Here is a 19,624-nt window from a genome sequence, read left to right as displayed (position 1 = left end):
AGTGAGTGTAACTGAGTGTATGAGTTCTACGGACAAACAAAACAAATGACACGGCAATCAAAGTATTACGACAGAATATAAAAAATACAAAGCATTATAACCATTGCTAAAAAAGTTATTAAATTAAAGACAAAACTCGGGAGACAATAGAAAAACTTAAATAATATATAAAGTGTTACTAGTCATATTTTTTTCATGGCTTCAGACAAACACTTTTCAGTCTTGATGACGATTGGTCTAGCAGAAGGATCCATACGCAAGAGTATTTTTCCATGTGAGTGCCAGCAAGAAAAGTTGTGTTTTTTGGCAAGTTGGCGAGCATCAAACAACAGCTTTCTCTGTGATGGTGGAAGATATTCATCAACATATATGGGTTGTTTAGCACCCAGCAGACCAATTGTTTGCGTGTTGAGCTTATCTGGAACTGGCTTTCCCTTATTGAACTGGCGGACCTTGGCCAAGAGCTCGTTTCTTGCATGTACACATCCAAAATCTGCGACAATGGGCCTAGCAATGCCAGATTTACCAGGAATGCGATAAATGTCTCGAATGTTTGCTGGGTCCACATTTATTTCCAAAGCCTTGCCGATGCCTGACACTATCGCCAGCAGATCCTTGTGTTCCTCATTCGCAGTAAGTGGAACGTTTCGAATTTCAATGGTAGATTGTCTATTTTGGAAATGGATATCCTCTATCTAGCTTGTAAGCCTCTAATTGCCTCGCCATTGGCGCTCCTCTCTTTTTCTATATCAGATATCCTATTAACAGTCTCCTCGAAACTTTGATTTATAAACGCCATTCCCTTTTCTAAGTCTAAATTCGCTTTTTTTATGTCTTGGCACTCCTTCTTTAAGTGGGATACCTCCGTTACCAACTTTGACAGCGTACAATCAAGGTGACTCTTCCATTCACTCAGCTGCCGTTCCTGATCCTTTTTCCAGCTAGATAGCATATTGAGTACATCAGCTCTTAAGTCGCCGGTGTTCTGAGATGCCCAATCGGCACCTGACTTATCAGGCGAAGAGTCCATTTTCTGGCGTTTAGACCGCGTAGTAATGTTGGTATCTTCACTGCTGCTCTGCAACAAGTCTGACTCAGACCGCGAGCCAGACAGCGCCAATGTGACAGGAGGGGGAGAACGACGTAAGTTGGGCATAGTAACACAGTCAAACAGCTTCCAATTCTCAGCCAGTAAGACTCAAAATCCCTCACACAACACTACACCGCCAATAAATTCGTAGCCATACACACAAACCGTAGTCCTTCGTAGCTCGTAGCGCGGCGCGTAGCACGTTTCTGATGTCGTAGTAAGTATCACTCGGTGCTTAATTTCGTCGCTGCGTTGGTGTCGTCTGTTAGCTCAGCGCACAATCAGTCCGCGCCGAGTCCGGAGATCCGGGTTCAAACCCACACAGAACACATTTTTAATTTTTAGAAAACTTTAATTTGTAGAAATAAACGGCACGGTGGACACGTCCAAACGCTATCGCGGTCCGGGGGGAAGAGTTAAATCAATCACAGTATTTACATAACGTTGTTCTCAGTTCCAGCGCGCATCGCGTCGTTCGGGCGCCGCCTAGCCGTGGGAGCAGGGCGCGCGGCGCTCCTAGCGTGCAGTTGCGTGGGCGCACCTCCGCCGCGGTCGCGCTGGGCGCACGCGCGCGCGCCCGTCACGCACCACGCCTACTACCAGGTCACGCACAGCGGGCACCTGCACATACGAGGTAGGTGATGACAGTCTACTCTTGATCTATCAGTCCCAGCTATGGTTGCCAGATGCCCGGGAAATCCGGGATTGTCCCGGAATTTTGCGTCTTGTCCTGTGTCCAGTAATTAGACATATAGTCCCGGATTTCCGAAAACCTAATAGTTTTGTGTCAAAATAAACTAATATGTAATAACAAATGACACGGCTGGCCTGCCTGCGAGTCCTATTATATGTACGTTGACGTACATTACTTATTTAATAAAAGTGTGTATTTGAAAATAAATGGCATTTTTCTTTTGAAATACAAATTAAATCATTTGAGAAACCAAGATACTTTTACTATGGCCAAGTCCCAACACCGTTGTCCTAGTAGGATTGTCCCGGATTTGGTAAGTTTCCATCTGGCAACCCTAGTCCCAGCACGCATCGCGTCGTTCGGGCGCCGCCTAGCCGTGGGAGCAGGGCGGGCGGCGCTACTGGCGTGCAGTTGCGTGGGCGCACGCGCGCGCGCCCGTCACGCACCACGCCTACTACCAAGTCACGCACAGCGGACACTTGCACATACGAGGTAGGCACATTGGTGACGATCAGGGAGCGTAGTTTTGCGGCCGCCCGCGACTTCGTACGCGTGGATCCCGTTTTACCCCCTTCATTTATCTGACACGGTTTAGATTTTTTCATACAAATGTTTTTTATTTATTTATTTATTTATTAGGTACACCAACAAAGTCACATACATAATACAGTTCATATATGGATCATTTTAAGATGAATCATTTTAAGATGGTTTAACACATGATGCGTATATTATGACCTTAATTACTATTATTTTTTCCCGCTAACTCCCGTTCCCGTGGGAATTTTGCAATATCCTGTTGTAACTAAGCTTTTAGTTTACTAAGATACCTGAATACCAAATTTCAAGCATCTAACTTAAGCGGTTTAGATTTTTCATACAAAAGGATTTTCCCGCTTATTCCCGATCCCGTGGGAATTCCTAAGTATACTATAACCTGCCCAGGAGTATGAAGAATAATTGTACCAAGTTTCGTTAAAATCCGTCGAGTAGTTTTTGTTTCTATAAGGAACATACAGACAGACAGACAAAAAATTTACTGATTGCATTTTTGGCATCAGTATCGATCACAAATCACCCCCTGATAGTTATTTTGAAAATATATTTCATGTACAGAATAGACATCTCTACAGATTTATTATAAGTATAGACAAGGCTGGTACTCAATCACACCTGGTGTTAAATGGGATGCAGTCTAGGATGGTACATATCTGCCCTGTAAGTGCCTATTCACTCTCGCCTTGAAAAGATCCGGATTATAGTCTTCGGAAAAGACAGCAGCAGGCAGCGAATTCCAGTCCCTAGCTGTTCGCATTAGTCTGAGTTTAGGAGATTCTACGTCAAACGCATTCGATGAAAAGTGACATTAAATGTATGACGGATTGTACAGCACACCTAGCGGAAACTTTCAAGAACTAACATCTTCATAAATTATACTTTTAACGCGCTCGCTAGTGACGACGTTTGATGTAGCCCTCAGCTCTAGTGTAAACAAGATCTACTCGTAATGATCCCACTGCTACCCAGTGAATTATTTTGAGATTTATGATATTAGCAGAAGAGGAATGTTCTTGAGCGACAAACACGTACTGGAGGATGTAGGGTAGGTATAGTCCTCCTGGACTTATTTAGCATTGAAAAAAGCGGCTAGTAAGCTAGTCACATGTCTCGAATAGCTCGAAGACTGACTAGAATTCTCTCCTACAAAGCTTTTTCACTAAATGCCGAAGGACGGGGCCTACTCACATCAGCTCGACAATGTCCACTGGAGCCCAATAAAACGGAACCGCAAGTTGTTGTTCTAACGTGGGTATTCGCCCGTAGCTCCGTCTCAAGCTATCTTGCTCGAAAGCGAGCCACTCCAACTTCACGGCGTCCCCCAATTCCCTCCTTCAGTTGATCCTTTCGTACATCCAGAGAATCTTTAATTCACTTTCCAATAGGTTGCATTAAATTTTGCAAAATCAAACGCTGGTTGAGTTTCTTTTACAACATTCTTTCATTTTTCCTCCCGCAGAAGTGAACGAGCAATCCTCTGGGAACTTCACGTGCACAGCTTCCAACTCGATCGGCGAGGACTCCATCGTGTACTCGGTGGTGCTGGTGCGGCCGCCCGCGCCGCCCGCGCTCTCGCTGCAGTACACCACCGCCTCCAGCGCCAAGCTGCACTGGCAGCGCGCGCCCCTAGCCGCCGACCCTATACTCGGTACAGTACACACCGCCTCCAGCGCCAAGCTGCACTGGCAGCGCGCGCCCCTAGCCGCCGACCCTATACTCGGTACACACACCGCCTCCAGCGCCAAGCTGCACTGGCAGCGCGCGCCCCTAGCCGCCGACCCTATACTCGGTACACACACCGCCTCCAGCGCCAAGCTGCACTGGCAGCGCGCGCCCGACGCCGCCGACCCTATACTCGGTACACACACCGCCTCCAGCGCCAAGCTGCACTGGCAGCGCGCGCCCCTAGCCGCCGACCCTATACTCGGTACACACACCGCCTCCAGCGCCAAGCTGCACTGGCAGTACTAAGTTTTAAAAAGGAAAAACCGTATTTTGGAACCAAACTACAAACAAGGTGATCAGTAGGGTGATGGAGATAAAGCAAGCTGTACTCAAAGTTTTTTTACATGATCTAATCACAAATTAGGTGATCCATAGAACTAAAGTACCTGCATAGATAACAGAGAGGCTAAGATTAAATCTTGGGACAGACACATTGCCAGTTAGTAAAATAAGAAAAAAAAGAGGAAGACTTACTTAAAATAGATTTTCAGTAGTTAGGGCTTGCTTTTAATAACAATCTTACACTGTGGGTGCAGATGCGATCAATGATGGAGCGAGCTTGACCAGACGATGCCTTTTCACTCGTGTCTTGAAGGCCTTAATCATTTCGTCATTTGACTCTAATCTGCTATTAACATTTAGCTTGTCACCTCTTCCAGGCTACCTCCTCCACTACAAGCAAGCGGCAGAGACGGACTGGCACACGGTGGAGCTGTCGCCGGAAGTGACGTCGTACACCTTGGACATGCTGAAGTGCGGCTCCACCTACAACGCCAAGATCCAGGCGAAGAACAAGATTTCCATCGGGCCGCCCAGCGACGTGCTCACCGCTACCACTAGAGGAGGCAGTGAGTGGATTTTCTAATTATTCTTGAATTTGAACTTTACCTTTTTCTTAACTAAGAAGACCTATTTTTCATATCATCATCATTATCATCATTTCAGCCATAGGACGTCCACTGCTGAACATAGGCCGCCCCCATGATTTCCATAGTGACTGATTGGCAGCGGCCTGCATCTAACGCCTTCCTGCTACCTTTATAAGATCGCTACCTTGGACGTCCTATGCTGCGCTTTCCGGTACTAATGAGGGCTATCGTTTTTATACTTAACAGTTGGCACCCCTGGCTATTGACAGGACCTTAGTCTACAGTGGCGCCATCTTGATGAGTGCAAATGCAATAGTCCTCCTACCACTTTAGCGCTCACAAGTTGGCGCCACTGTCTTCGCGACTAGCAAGTGACAGGACCTTACTCTACAGTGGCGCCAACTGGTGAGCGCTAAAACGATAGCCCTCATTGGCTTCCACCCCTCTCTCCTCCACTCTCATATAACTGATATCATTTTCGTCATTTAGATTCATAAATTGCCGAGAGTCAACAGTCACAGAGTCACAGATTACTGTAGATTACATTTTTTTACACAACATAAAGCTATAGAGGGCGTTATTACATACTACTAACAATTCAGAGTTGTTTAATAATTTTACTAGATGACGTTACCTTACCAGTCCTCGATAATTTTACAGTTGTAACAATTTCCTTTTCCAGGACCAAAACCCCCGAAACCAGAGGACCACATCCACATGAACTCAACAGCGATCAAGATCAACTTCTACGCGTGGCGGGACGGCGGCTGTCCCATCCTCGGCTTCCGGGTGTCCTACAGGAGAGCAGGGACCGAGCATTGGATCAAAGTAAGTCAACCTATTATAAAGCACCTACCGGATAGTAGAACACCTTGCTTTTTATTCTACAGGCCCCTCTTTCCCTCTGGGCACTCTGGGCAGGTGCCTGTTACCTGCGGGGAGTCTTAATTTGCTCTCAAAAAAGTTTATGTATTTTTTCGAGCTAAACCCAGCCCTTTGGTAAAAACCAAGCCTTCCCTATTTTCCGTGGGGAAATGCTGGCCAATCGGTACAATCAATGGGTTACGTACGTGGAATTCTCCTTGCCAGAAGGGCGAGGTCTACCTACTAAAACCCGACGGTGTCTTTCGCTTTCATTGACACGAATCCGCGAGTTATTTTTTTCCTAAAATTGGACATTCGTTCATAAAATTAAAAATTCATTTATTTTTGCAAATAGGCTTTTAGAAAGCACTTTTACACGTCCCAATATTAACCCTACCACTGCTTCGGGACAATAAATGGGCCAGTGCTGAGAAGATGCAGAGCAAGAAACTCAGTCACTATGGTCAGCCTCCTTTTCAAGGGTTTACAGTCTTTAAAATATACAAAATATTATAGTCATAAGTATTGATGCGAGCTAGGTAGTTAAACATTCCAAACATTTTTATCTTTTATATAATCATCAACTTTATAGTAGCCCTTTTTCATTAAGGTGCTTTTGATATGTGCTTTAAATTTATGAATGGGCAATTCTACAACAGTTTGTGGTAATTTATTGAAAAGTTCGTGGCTCCAGGCTACACTCGCTCTTGAGAGTCTTTCCGGCTTCAAGGGGAATGAAGCTATTTCGAATTGGCAGAATCTCTGAATAGCACTTAACTTGTTGTGTTCCAGGTCGGCGACGAGCTAAGTTCGGCGAGCCACGTGATCGGCGAGCTGATGCCGGCCACGTGGTACGAGCTGTCGGTGGAGGCCTACAGCGACGCGGGCGCCGAGCGCGTCACGCTCTACGCCGACACCTACACGCTGGCGGGAGGTGAGCGAGACGTGTGACGTCAGCACGAGTGCGAGCCACGTGTCGGCGAGCTGATGCCGGCCACGTGGTACGAGCTGTCGGTGGAGGCCTACAGCGACGCGGGCGCCGAGCGCGTCACGCTCTACGCCGACACCTACACGCTGGCGGGAGGTGAGCGAGACGTGTGACGTCAGCACGAGTGCGAGCCACGTGTCGGCGAGCTGATGCCGGCCACGTGGTACGAGCTGTCGGTGGAGGCCTACAGCGACGCGGGCGCCGAGCGCGTCACGCTCTACGCCGACACCTACACGCTGGCGGGAGGTGAGCGAGACGTGTGACGTCAGCACGAGTGCGAGCCACGTGTCGGCGAGCTGATGCCGGCCACGTGGTACGAGCTGTCGGTGGAGGCCTACAGCGACGCGGGCGCCGAGCGCGTCACGCTCTACGCCGACACCTACACGCTGGCGGGAGGTGAGCGAGACGTGTGACGTCAGCACGAGTGCGAGCCACGTGTCGGCGAGCTGATGCCGGCCACGTGGTACGAGCTGTCGGTGGAGGCCTACAGCGACGCGGGCGCCGAGCGCGTCACGCTCTACGCCGACACCTACACGCTGGCGGGAGGTGAGCGAGACGTGTGACGTCAGCACGAGTGCGAGCCACGTGTCGGCGAGCTGATGCCGGCCACGTGGTACGAGCTGTCGGTGGAGGCCTACAGCGACGCGGGCGCCGAGCGCGTCACGCTCTACGCCGACACCTACACGCTGGCGGGAGGTGAGCGAGACGTGTGACGTCAGCACGAGTGCGAGCCACGTGTCGGCGAGCTGATGCCGGCCACGTGGTACGAGCTGTCGGTGGAGGCCTACAGCGACGCGGGCGCCGAGCGCGTCACGCTCTACGCCGACACCTACACGCTGGCGGGAGGTGAGCGAGACGTGTGACGTCAGCACGAGTGCGAGCCACGTGTCGGCGAGCTGATGCCNCACAACGAGGAAGCTCTTGGCCTGTATCTCACCTGATGGTAAGTGACGATCAGGCCGAAGGTGGAAGCGAGCTTCACCTGGAATCCTCAACCACGGAGGAACTGGCTATCTTACCTCTAACTGCCGGAACACAACAATGCTGTTAACATTGTTGTTATGGCGATAGACTTAGGTAAGATGGTGGTAGCTAGCCAGGCGGACTTAGAACAAGCCCTACCACCAACCAAACCGAACAGAAAAATCTGCCCCCACTGGGAATCGAACCCGGGACCTCTGCGTCTGAAGCAGGTGGTCTTACCACTAGACCACAGAGGCGGTTAAAACCTTTTCGCTACCTTTAGAGGTTGTCGGTCTACCTTGTGGGTGGACGTCACACGCTGCGTTTTCTGGTACTTGTGTTACCAGTGATGACATATTAATATGGCTCTGAAATGTGGCCTCTCACTATAGGCCTTTTATAGAAGCTCAAAGTTGTACAGCATACTGTGGAAAGGGCTGTTCGGTGTTTTTTTACGTGATCTTCAAATCAGAAATAAGGGGTCACGAGTCGGCGAGTATTTTTAATATTTTATTTGGTTATTTTTTTATTACAGCAGTCGCCCGGCAAGCGAAAGATCGTGGGTTCGATTCCCGCCTTAGGCAGTTCGATTTTTTCAAGTTGTTTATTTAAAATTAGCGGCCGCCCGCGGCTTCGGATGCGTGGATTCCGTTTTACCCCCTTAGGGGTGGAGTTTCATAAAATCCTTTCTTAGCGGGATGCCTATGTCATAAAATCTACTTGCATGGCAAATTTCAGCCCGATCCGTCCAGTGGTTTGGGCTGTGCGTTGATAGATCACTCAGTCAGTCAGTCAGTCAGTAACCTTTGAGTTTTATATGTATATGTCAACGCGAAATTGTGAACTTCGTCAGTTTATAATATAACGCGTGAGATTGTAAACTAACAGTGGGTTAGGTTAGGTTAGGTTAGATTGTAATCTAACTACGTCAGATTAAATTCACAATGTTATGGTGACATATAGATTTTGATTACCATTTTAAACCGTGCATTCCAGGGCGCATCCCGCCGCTGAAGCCGTCGTCGCCGCTGGCGGGCGCGGCTACGGGCCGGACGCGCGCGGTGGTGCTGGCGTGCGCGGCGGCGGCTCTGGCGCTGTTCGCGCTGCTGGCGCTCGCCACCTGCCTCGTGCACGGACGGGCCAAGTACGTGCTACATAATGAGGGCTATCGTTTTTATACTTAACAGTTGGCACCCCTGGCGATTGACAGCACCTTACTCTACAGTGGCGCCATCTTGATGAGTGCAAATGCGATAGTCCTCCTACCACTTTAGCGCTCACCAGTTGGTGCCACTGTCTTCGCTACTAGCAAGTGACAGGACCTTACTCTACAGTGGCGCTAACTGGTGAGCGCTAAAACGATAGCCCTCATTGGGGGTGTATCCCACTAAATTTCCATTTTCCACTGCAGTAGAAATAGTGAAACATTTTTTTTCCAAATTAATTCCCATTATTTCCATTGCAACAAAATAAGGGCGCTTAGACGAACGCCGCTCAAACGGCGGCATCGTGTACACAGACTCTAATATTTATGGCGGCTTTGTATACATTTTTTTAGAAATATTGAGAAATTGATCATTTTTTATTGATAAATTAAACACGGGAAGTGATGTAGCGGTTTTTTTTTGTCGTCGCGTTGCCGTCAAGTACCGCCCCAGCCCAGCATTGAAATAGTGAGAGAACCTGTCCCAGTATTTCCATCAATAGAAATTCGTAATGGAAATAGTGGGATACACCCGTAATTCGTAGGCCTAGGATGCGCGCCGCGATAACATTTTATCGATTTTACGCGATAAGCCCATACGTTTGTCGTCTAAAATCATCGACAAGATTTTGTCACGGCGCAGATCCTGTTTAAATAGACTTTGAAAGCAGGTCGGCAGTATGGACAATCCGTTCAAGTGGGGATTCTTAGATAGTTCAAACTTGGAATGCAAGTGTGGTTGTGTTTCCCAGTCGAAGAAGCACATGATGTCTTACAAACAACTGAACACATGAAAATTTAATTAATGCAGTAGCATTATCAGTAGATAACGCCACTCTTGTAGCGGAGTTCTTTGGGCTTTCACTGTAGATTTGTTGTCGACAAGTAGATGAAGATTATTGTAAATTAAATTGTTTCTTAAAAACTATTTCGCATTTTACAGGTTCATTTGTGTCGAGAATGAGCTGTATGAGAGAGAAAATAGAAAACTAAGCGAAAGCAACGAAGCAGAGAGGGAGAAACTAAGAGAAGGACAGAAACTTTACTCCTCGTCGTCAATAAATGGCAATGAAAAGTCAAACGACGACTCTTCAGGTAATCATATTCTTAGAAGGCATTACTCATTAATAAATAGTAAAATTATATTGAATTATTGAACTGTAACAATCCGATTTATAAGGTCGTCGTTCCACCTAGTGATTGGACGTTCTACGTTCCGCTCGGAATATTAAAGTGCAATTCCCTTGTAGTCATCCCATTTTTTGCAGGCTCCTGTTTGTTAATATGAACATCCCGTTTGCATTGTCCCACAAAACCGAATCGTTTGGATTTAGAATTACAATATTAAATTCGTACATGTGTGTTCAGATGACAGTCCAGTTCTGCGGAATTCTGCATTACTGGATTCCGCTAAACTGGATTGCCGTGGAAACGGGCCTGTATGAATAGCACTTATGGTAACCGTTAAAATTGTTTGTCTATAATAAATTGTGCCAATTAACTTTCAAACACCTTAACCATCTCGTGTCCCTTGCAGCAATACTATACAAGATCTGGGCCCGAGCGGGTTGCTCAGCATAGAACGACATTTTGGACCTTGTCTATTACTCACACAGGTGCAAGGTGTTATAGCCCGGTCGTCGAGTACGTAGAATTTCGTCCAATGACCCGAAGTTACCCATCCTTATCGCTCGCGCGTAATTATATTGCTGTCGCGACTGTGCGCGAGAGCAATATGCGCGAGCGATAAGGGTGGGTAGCTTGGGGTCATTAGACGAAATTCTACGTGCTCGGCGACCGGGCTTTAGTAACATTGCTAATCATGTCGCGTTCTTCGCAGAGCTGTACGAGATCAGCCCGTACGCGACGTTCGGCGCGTCGGCGGCGCACGCGCTGCAGCTTCGCACGCTGGCGCGCCGCGAGCTCGACGCCGCGCCGCCGCACCGCCGCCGCCACCGCGCCTGCGACCACTACCGCTACGGTAACTAGAGATGGGTAACCACCCGGGCAAAACCCACATGAGGGTAAAAACCCAATAAAAACCCGTTTCATTCCACCCGTGGGTGTTTACACCGGGTGAAAACAAATATGGGGGATGCCAAAGATGCCAAACTCTCTCTTTGATGACATTACGGTATAAAGTTACAAATAACAACACCAACTACAAAGTATTTCTGCTTAAAAACTTGAAATCGAACCGCCCTTCCGCCACTGTAACGCATTGTAACGTTTTTCAAGACCTCCTCTCCCCCCAGATTGCATTACGTAACACTAGAACGCCCCCTTAGCAACAAATACCACTTCTCACTTTAAAAAAAAAGCTATTTTTGTTTTCACCCACCAGAATTGGTAATAATGGGTAAAAACCGGGTTCTTACCCAAATCACCCAGTTTTAACCCAATCGGGAGAAATGGGTTTTTACCCACTACCCATCTCTAACGGTAACACGTGACATAACATGCGCCGCACCGCGCCTGCACAGTAGATATATGAGCTAAAGCAGTACGGAAACTTAGCCCTTTCGGCGAGTTAAATACCTACACTTCAATTGAGTGTTAGGGTTGGCACTCTTAATCTTTATAAAATTAATAAGGTTCTGACTTACTTATTTATTAAAACGTTTATTTAGGTTTTTTAATTATCAAATACCTAATGGAATAAATTAATTGACTAATAGTTAACAAAAAAATAAAACGTTAATTAGGTTCTATAATGATCGAATACATAATCGAATAAATTGATTAAGTCTATCTACTATTAGAGGCCGGTAGAAGATATTCTATTCTCATAAATAAAATACCCGGATACTTACTTTCACATAGCTATTGCCTCATTTCAAATTTCATCACTTAGTAGGTACAAAAGCGCGCGGAGCAAATTACTTTATCAAATAGAACACATAAATTGTTAAAAAGCGTAATTACGTAATTTAAAAAGAACTATTACAAAATCAGATGTAAGCACTTTATTTAAAAAGTAATATTTAATCATTTTTACAATTCAGAATTAGGTATTACGAAGTTTAAAAAATGAAGTTCTGGTTTTGAAGATGCCGAGTTCAAGCAGCCATAAACTACGCAATACACTCGTGGCATGTTTTTTAAAAATACAGCGGACAGTGCATGCAATAAAATTACTTATTATTAAAAAAAACAACGCGCGCGACACTCGCGACGGATGGACTGCGAGGTTCGCTTAGAGCTCGTGTAAAGCGTGCGTCTGTGTGCGTGAGTCTGATTTCGAGCGTTTGTATGAAGCTTCCGTACTGTTTGATTTATCTACTGTGGCGCCTGCGACCACTACCGCTACGGTAACACGCGACATAACACAAACCTTCACTGGTTGGGTTTCATGTACGCTGGCGCGCTGCAACTACCGCTACGGTAACACAAGCGACACACGACAAAGCCTTCACGAATGACCACAATAATTCACGTTCTAAAGTCCGGTCTCCAAGCACATAAAATTTCGTCCAATGACCCTAATCTTACCAATCCTTATCGCTCGCGCGTAAATATTGCTGTCGCGACTGTGCTACGGGCGACTACAGTGAGTGTGCGAGCAATATGATTACGCGCGAGCGATAAGGATGGGTAGCTTGGGGTCATTGGACGAAATTTTATCTGCTCGGCGACCGAACTTTAGATAAAGTCAAATCACTTCTTTATTATCATCATAGGTGGAGTACTTATTGCATCCATGATGTTCTTCGAATGGCATACAATAGACTGTACTATAATAAGCAATCCCCCGGAACTGCTCAACCTTCACTGGTTGAGTTTCATTGGAGGCCAAACTGTAGATCCTCCTGGCTATATAAGAGGTGCAGTGGTGGGAAACAATTCCTTTGCGGATGCCTGAGACAGAATTGACTTTAAATATTATAAAATAAATAAAGATTGAACTCGTAAACAGATTTCAAGTAGATAATCTATGATATTAATGGATATAAAAGGCCCAACCAATACGCTCTGTAGCGAGACATCTGCTGAAAGTACAGCTCTAAATTCGTTAAATATGTGGAGAAGAGAATCTAGCATCTATTTCTGCAGCATAAGTAGGTATATCGTGCAAGATTTTAAGCGGCTGAAACTACAGCAGATGTGTCCTAACAGTAGTAAATTAAGTCCCTATCAAAATTCCCCCGCACCCAATTGGCAAGCCTCAGTTTGACACGTGCCAACGAGGCCGTTTCCGCCGCAGACGAGTCGAGCCTGTCTAAATGCTCGACAGTGGAGGCGCGCCACCGCCTGCGCGCGCCCGCCGGCGCCTGGCGCGACGCCCACACCGACTCCGACGACAACAGCGACTCCGCCGCCAACACCACCACCAAAGGTACTGCGTATGCTCCGATACCACTGCCCAGTGCCTCAACTAAAGCCCGGTCTGTGAGCACGTAGAATTTTGTCCAATGACCCCAAGTTACCCATCCTTATCGCTCGCGCGTAATTATTGCTGTCGCGACTGTGTGACGGGCGCCCGCAGTGAGTGTGCGAGCGCGACAAGAACATAATTACGCGCGAGCGATAAGGATGGGTAGCTTGGGGTCATTGGACAAAATTCTACGTGCTCAGAGACCGGGCTTTAGTGTAGGTGGAGCGCTGAGCAGTGCATATCGGAACATCCCATTGTGAAATGCCACACTGGCGGATTGCATGCGCCGCATTGTCTTCGCCGCGTTCGCGGTTTTTCGCGTTTAAACGCTTGCAATTCGCCAGTGTGGTAAGGCCCTAATTATCACTAAAAAGTAGTAAGGCCTGGTTCCACTAACTTTTATTATTACACACTGGACTGGCTGCTGTCATAATATTTTTGTGCCTATTTGAGTTTCGCCATTTTAGCGCTGTAGGCCTGTAGGCAGATACGATTGTCCATGGAACTATAATAAAATTAGTGATATTCTTATTCGTTTACTCCATACATTGTACGGTCAATCTCGGGATAATCGTTCAAATTGGCACACAAAATTAGCTGTCAATTGTATGGAGACAGCCTTTATCAGTAATGTAATAATACAGGTCAGCAATTCAGACACGCAGTGCCGGATTAACCCATAAGCGAATTAGGGCTATAGTTATAACGCTCACCACTTGGCGCCCCTGTACTTAGAGTAGGGTGGCGAAGACAGCAGCGCCAACTGGTGAGCGCTGAAGCGATAGGAGGACTATCTCATTTGCACTCAAAGATGGCGCCACCGATGCCTAGTTAGTAGAGCATCAGAGCCCCGATTACGGTAACTTTTATAACGTCTACAATCCAGACGCGTTTCTGATTCTGCGATACGATTGGTCAAAACAGCTGACGTACGCTGTTGAACGACCAATCGTATCGCAGCGTCGATGAAGCGTGTCTGGATTGTAGACGTTAAAAGTTACCGTAATCGGGGCTCTGGTAGTTAATCCGGCACTGAGATACAGCGATAATCGCGCGGTTGCTGGACCGTTCTCGTACATTTTTACTATGCCTAAAATCTCATAGATTTCATACGAATACTATTCTTACATCTACAAACCTACGCTTCAGTTTACATACACACGTCACTTTTATGTTTTGTTATTATAAATTATTTTAAATTAGTACATCTTTTAGTAACTTTTCCATTCCCGCGGAAATATTGTGCAAACTTTAAAAATTAGCAAAGATTTCCCGCGTTTCTGAATTTTGACACATTGATTTTAGTGATGTGCACGTATTTAAAAGTAAATCGATGATCGAATTTAAATGATTACCTCCTTACTAATAAAACTTACACGCTCGTTGAAGTGACGGTTAGTATGGAAATATAATTTTAAAACAGTGTTCAACAACTGTGTAACTTTTTATTAGTAAGGGGGTTGATATTCAGTATTTAGTTTGAAATAATGTTGTTATGGATTAATTATGATTAAATTGCATTTTCTGTACCAAACTTTTTTCTGAAAATATTAAATTGATATTGTCAGGGTCCGGCGGCTCCCCGTGCGGCAGCACGTACGGCAGCGGGCGGCGCAGCGCGCGCACCACCAGCAGGTAGAACCCAGGTACTTCCCCCGCTCACTCCGCCTCCACGCACCTCCGCAACACAAGCACACTGACGATTGCGATAGCTGCTGAAATAGTCATAGAAAGTAGTTGACTCTTTTATTATACGATCGTTATTTTTAAACAGATTTTTGAGTAATTACATCGCAACAAAAGAATACTTACGTTTAAATTGTTGATAGTATCAGTTGTGTTATGCATGCATGCAAGAACATTACTAAAAAGATACTAATCAGCTTAAAGTTTTTCGTAAAATGTAACAACCGAATTTTGTTTAGCCTTGTGTATTCTCAGCCTTTTTATAAGTAGGTAGGCAGGATGTGTACCTACGTCGATTAGATTAGCATAATACCCAGAGATATGGCTTTACTTGAAAAACCATCACGCTAGCTAAGCTTCACTACTTTTTGTAGAACTATCTACATTAATGCAATGTTATGATAATTAATTTATGTCTAACAGTGGAGGCCCAAACGGGAGCGATGGGCTTTCAGGAAGCTTTGCCCCCATTGCCGCAGATATATCGTCATTAATCGATAAGTATGTATACATTTTCTATATGTTAAACTATTGATTAAAGTCTATATCAAATCAATATCGTTATTATGGTTCATTTTTCTAGTGTTTTTAAAAAAAAACGTATTTATTGTAAGTTCAAAAATTATCTTTGTAATCTCTCATTAAACTTACTCTTATTTTTTTCACAATTTTGAAAGTATTATGTAGGTACTGAAGATGAAAATATTATGCAGACTTTCAATGCCTTATATAATATACATTCATAATATTTATTCTACTTACAGATACCAACAAAGAAAAGAACAAGAACGTCGGGAATGTACTATCCACGTTTAACATTCCATGGTCCATTATAAAGTAAGAAACTTATAGTCTGCGATAACTTGATTTTGATTTTCATAACGATTCTAAGATTTATATACTTACATACTTAACTACTCAAATAAAATGATGTATTTCTTACAATGCTCAATCATTGTTTTCATCGTGTTTATCGTACAATTTCAATGAATCGATGGCATGATGTTATTTTTCACGAAACTGATCGTGACTACCCCATTGATGTTACAAAATATTGTTATTTACATTAATAAAAATTGCTATTTATTTTACTGTTAATCTGTGACAGTTTAGATTTTTAAAAGATTAACATGCAATTGTAAATATTAGCAAAAATAAGCTTAAAAATAGCGTACCGCTTGCTGCGAGATTGTTAAGCTATAGACGTTGATTTTTGTTGTGTTATGAGGGTCATCAAATGGCACTACAATTAATTGGCTCTGAGCGTCCAAATAATACTCTTTAGTTATTTTTATAATTAAATGAAAAATATGGAAAAAGTGTAGTCATTTGAAATAATCTCCCAGCAAGCAATTTTAATTCTACAATACATTAAGTGCATGTTTTTGTAAGAAAATTATAAAGAAGCTTTGAGCGAAACTTTTCTACAAAAATTATGAACTTATTACTTTTGTGGATAAGATAATATTAATTAATAGATAAATAATGTTAACGGCTGTTCCAAACTGCAAAATATACATATCATTAAAATAGACTGCCAACTTAATAATTAAGTGATTCATAATTCTTTTTACTGTATTGTTGATTAATATAGTTAATTAGCTATTAATTATACACTATTGTATAAAATCTTTCTATATACATGTTGTGTAATAATGAAATTATTAATTAGGGTGAAGGAGAAAATAAAGATGTGTGTTGTGGTATGAAGTTTGCCTATTTAAAATACCCAGACCCCATGAAAAAAAGCCAATGTTCGATACTAGTTCTCGCTATTCACGTGGTAGACGAAGAAGGATCGAATGTTCGGATTATTCCACTTTGTTCACCTAAGTGAAGATAGTGAAATTTTTAGTGTCCTCATTCACCTCTGAACAATTTCACCTAGTGTCTCATTTTCTAGGTGAATTGAGTTGTTTAAGGCTTGGTATTTCTGCTAAAGTCTACAAGGAGTCATATGAACTCCAGTTTTAAATCCGTTAACATCTGCTGCATCTGCCATCTTTTTGGCTAGAAGATTCTTCTATCTTACAGCTTAGACTATGCGTTATGCGTATTAGCGTGGAGATTATGGCAAAACCCTCCACTATAGTGGAGGAGGCTCATAGTCCAGCAGTGGACTGTAAAGGGCTGTTGATGATGATGATGACAGCTTAGACCTTTATCTACAGACCTTAGACAGTATTTTTTATTATTTATTTGTGTCAGTGTGCTCTTCTAAAGAGTGTAAGACGATTGTATGTAGGTACTATTAAAATGTAACATTGGTTTTGTCTCATATTTGAGGAATGTACTATGTATCATGAGTAGAGTCTTCGTTTAAAAAGATGCGAACGATTTAAATTTCAATAGGTAGACAAAATTGATAATTCTTAATTATCAAAAATTTAAGCTTTCTCCAGTAACACTGATATTATTATACTGTGACTCATCAAAGTCATCATTGTCAAAAATATTGACAAATCGCGAACTGTCACGGCCAAAAAACTGACACGCGTCCATCCTCCGTATAGTTCCAAAATACTGAACTGTCCTATCGATGACATTGACAGCGGGGCGCCACCGTCAATACCGAATCGCTGGTTCCGATTTTTGCCATGTTGGAAACCATAAAGTTGAACGATGGTAGCGCCCCCCTGTCATTGAGTTTGGCGGGACAGTTCAGCGTGGGTCATCTATACTGGACTGTCCTGTCGATGACATTGACAGTGGGGCGTCACCGTCAATACCGGATCGCTGGTTCAGATTTTTGCCATGTTGGAAACCATATTATAGTTGAACGATGGTAGCGCCCCCCTGTCATTGAGTTTGGCGGGACAGTTCAGCGTGGGTCATCTATAAGCGCCACCGCGCGACTGATTGAGATTGTCCAAGCCGTCATGGACGATTTTTCCACATTTTTTAACATTGTAACTAAATAAGACGCAATATAAAAATTTCATCCGTTAAAAGCCCTCAAGTTATTTCTGAGCTTTAGTTTAGTAAAAGATTTAGAATCTCAAATCGCTTATTTTAAAAATAAAACCATAAATAGAAAACGAATAGAGGTAACTTTGGGAATTTATTCTATCGAGTCAACTTCATCAAATCGTGTTTCCATCCGTTAATAGCCCTAGAAAATATCCTCAACTATGCCCAATAAAAATCTTAGCCTTTAATTTTACTGTTTAGTACCTCAAAAATGAAAAATGAAAACCTCATTTTCGCCATTTTCTCTGCTACCCGGCCTTAAAGCGGTCGCCTTTGTTCACCTAGGAATTAAAGCACCCAGGTATTCTCATCTGTTCATTTGAATGAATTAATTCCTAGGTGAACAAAGGCAACCGCTTTAGTCGAATCATTTCACCTGAGTGAAATGGTTCCGAGGTGAAAAGAGGACACTAAAAATTCCACTTTCTTAACCCAGGTGAACAAACTGGAATTCACCCAGGCCCCCTTAGATACTAAGTTATAATGATGTAGCCCCATGTTGGCGGCGTGTGTGTTAGTGAGTGGTGTTAATAATTAGAAAATGATTCAAAAAATCTAGCTAGGGTTCAAGTATAGATGGACTACACTGACCCATCCCACCCGTGACATTGGCAGGGGGGCGCCACCGTCAATACCGGATCGCTGGTTACGATCTTTCCCACGTTGGGAACTAATAACCCCCTTACTAATAAAAAGTTATACAGTTGTTGAACACTGTTTTAAAATGTTATTTCCATACTAAACGTCACGTTAAAACACTGTTCAACAAGCGTGTAAGTTTTATTAGTAAGGGGGTAAGTATAGGTAGTTGAACGATGGTGGCGCCACCAACTTGGCAAAAATCGGAAACAGCGATCCAGTATTGACGGTGGCGCCACCTGTCAATGTCACGGGTGGGACAGTTCAGTGTATTGGGTCTATTTTCAATTCGATTAAAAAATGGCATTTTTGTCTAGATCTACTTAACTGATTTTGTAGTGAACCCAGTCGAAAAATAGCTGGCAGGGTTAGGAATAATTCAGATAATTTATCTGATAAAAAACTGTAAGTTTTAAATAGTGTATAAAAAATAGTTGTCCACTGAATTTCAGGATAGATAGCCGATAGCACTGTTTATTAAATCGAATGAACATGCAAACACACTCGAGTCGAAAATCGAAACTGCACCCACAACGGGCCACAACAGTACTACAACACTAGTGTCGTTCCTTCTCTGAGGGTGAAATGTCGTTTGTTTGTCTTTATTCGATGATTGCAAAGTGTTTTAATAAATGTTTCCACTAAATCATCACAAAAATGATATATTCGTGCTTAATGTGTGTAGTGAAATAGATTTGAACGGTGACAAAAGGAAAATCACAGCGATAAGAAGATTGTTTTGATGCCATTCACCTATATTGATTTATCGTCATGCCAGTGACCTGTATTTCGTATTTGTAATAAGTTACTCGTAAATATTTAATAAACTCATTAGAAGACAGAGTCCCAATCACGAGAGATGAGTTTGCGGTAGTAATGGAGTGGCAGTGAAGTGTAACAAAAATGAGACTGGACTTGTTAGACGTAATGAAAAGATACTGTTTGATGTTATAAAACCTGTGCAAATAGTTGTTTTCGTTATGGTGTGTGAATTCCAAA

General features: G+C 43.8%; 1 protein-coding gene across 1 annotated transcript in view; it reads left to right on the top strand.

The window, feature by feature from the left end:
- The window catches only part of Dscam3 (Down syndrome cell adhesion molecule 3), a 59,112-nt gene extending 43,069 nt beyond the window's left edge, over positions 1–16,043 (top strand). Inside the window, exons 21-32 of the mRNA XM_028304674.1 lie at positions 1,545–1,724; positions 3,802–4,269; positions 4,727–4,915; positions 5,619–5,764; positions 6,593–6,734; positions 8,748–8,895; positions 9,899–10,050; positions 10,796–10,936; positions 13,160–13,291; positions 14,899–14,965; positions 15,440–15,517; positions 15,781–16,043. Coding sequence (XP_028160475.1) covers positions 1,545–1,724; positions 3,802–4,269; positions 4,727–4,915; positions 5,619–5,764; positions 6,593–6,734; positions 8,748–8,895; positions 9,899–10,050; positions 10,796–10,936; positions 13,160–13,291; positions 14,899–14,965; positions 15,440–15,517; positions 15,781–15,832 — 1,895 coding nt within the window. The 3' untranslated portion in view covers positions 15,833–16,043. The remainder of the gene's footprint in view (positions 1–1,544; positions 1,725–3,801; positions 4,270–4,726; positions 4,916–5,618; positions 5,765–6,592; positions 6,735–8,747; positions 8,896–9,898; positions 10,051–10,795; positions 10,937–13,159; positions 13,292–14,898; positions 14,966–15,439; positions 15,518–15,780) is intronic.
- The last annotated feature ends 3,581 nt before the right edge of the window (positions 16,044–19,624 follow it).

Source organism: Ostrinia furnacalis, unplaced genomic scaffold, assembly GCF_004193835.3.
Source record: "Ostrinia furnacalis isolate ACB-3 unplaced genomic scaffold, ASM419383v2 OfSCF1475, whole genome shotgun sequence".
Taxonomy (NCBI): domain Eukaryota; kingdom Metazoa; phylum Arthropoda; class Insecta; order Lepidoptera; family Crambidae; genus Ostrinia; species Ostrinia furnacalis.
This window is presented reverse-complemented; position numbering and strand designations above follow the sequence as displayed.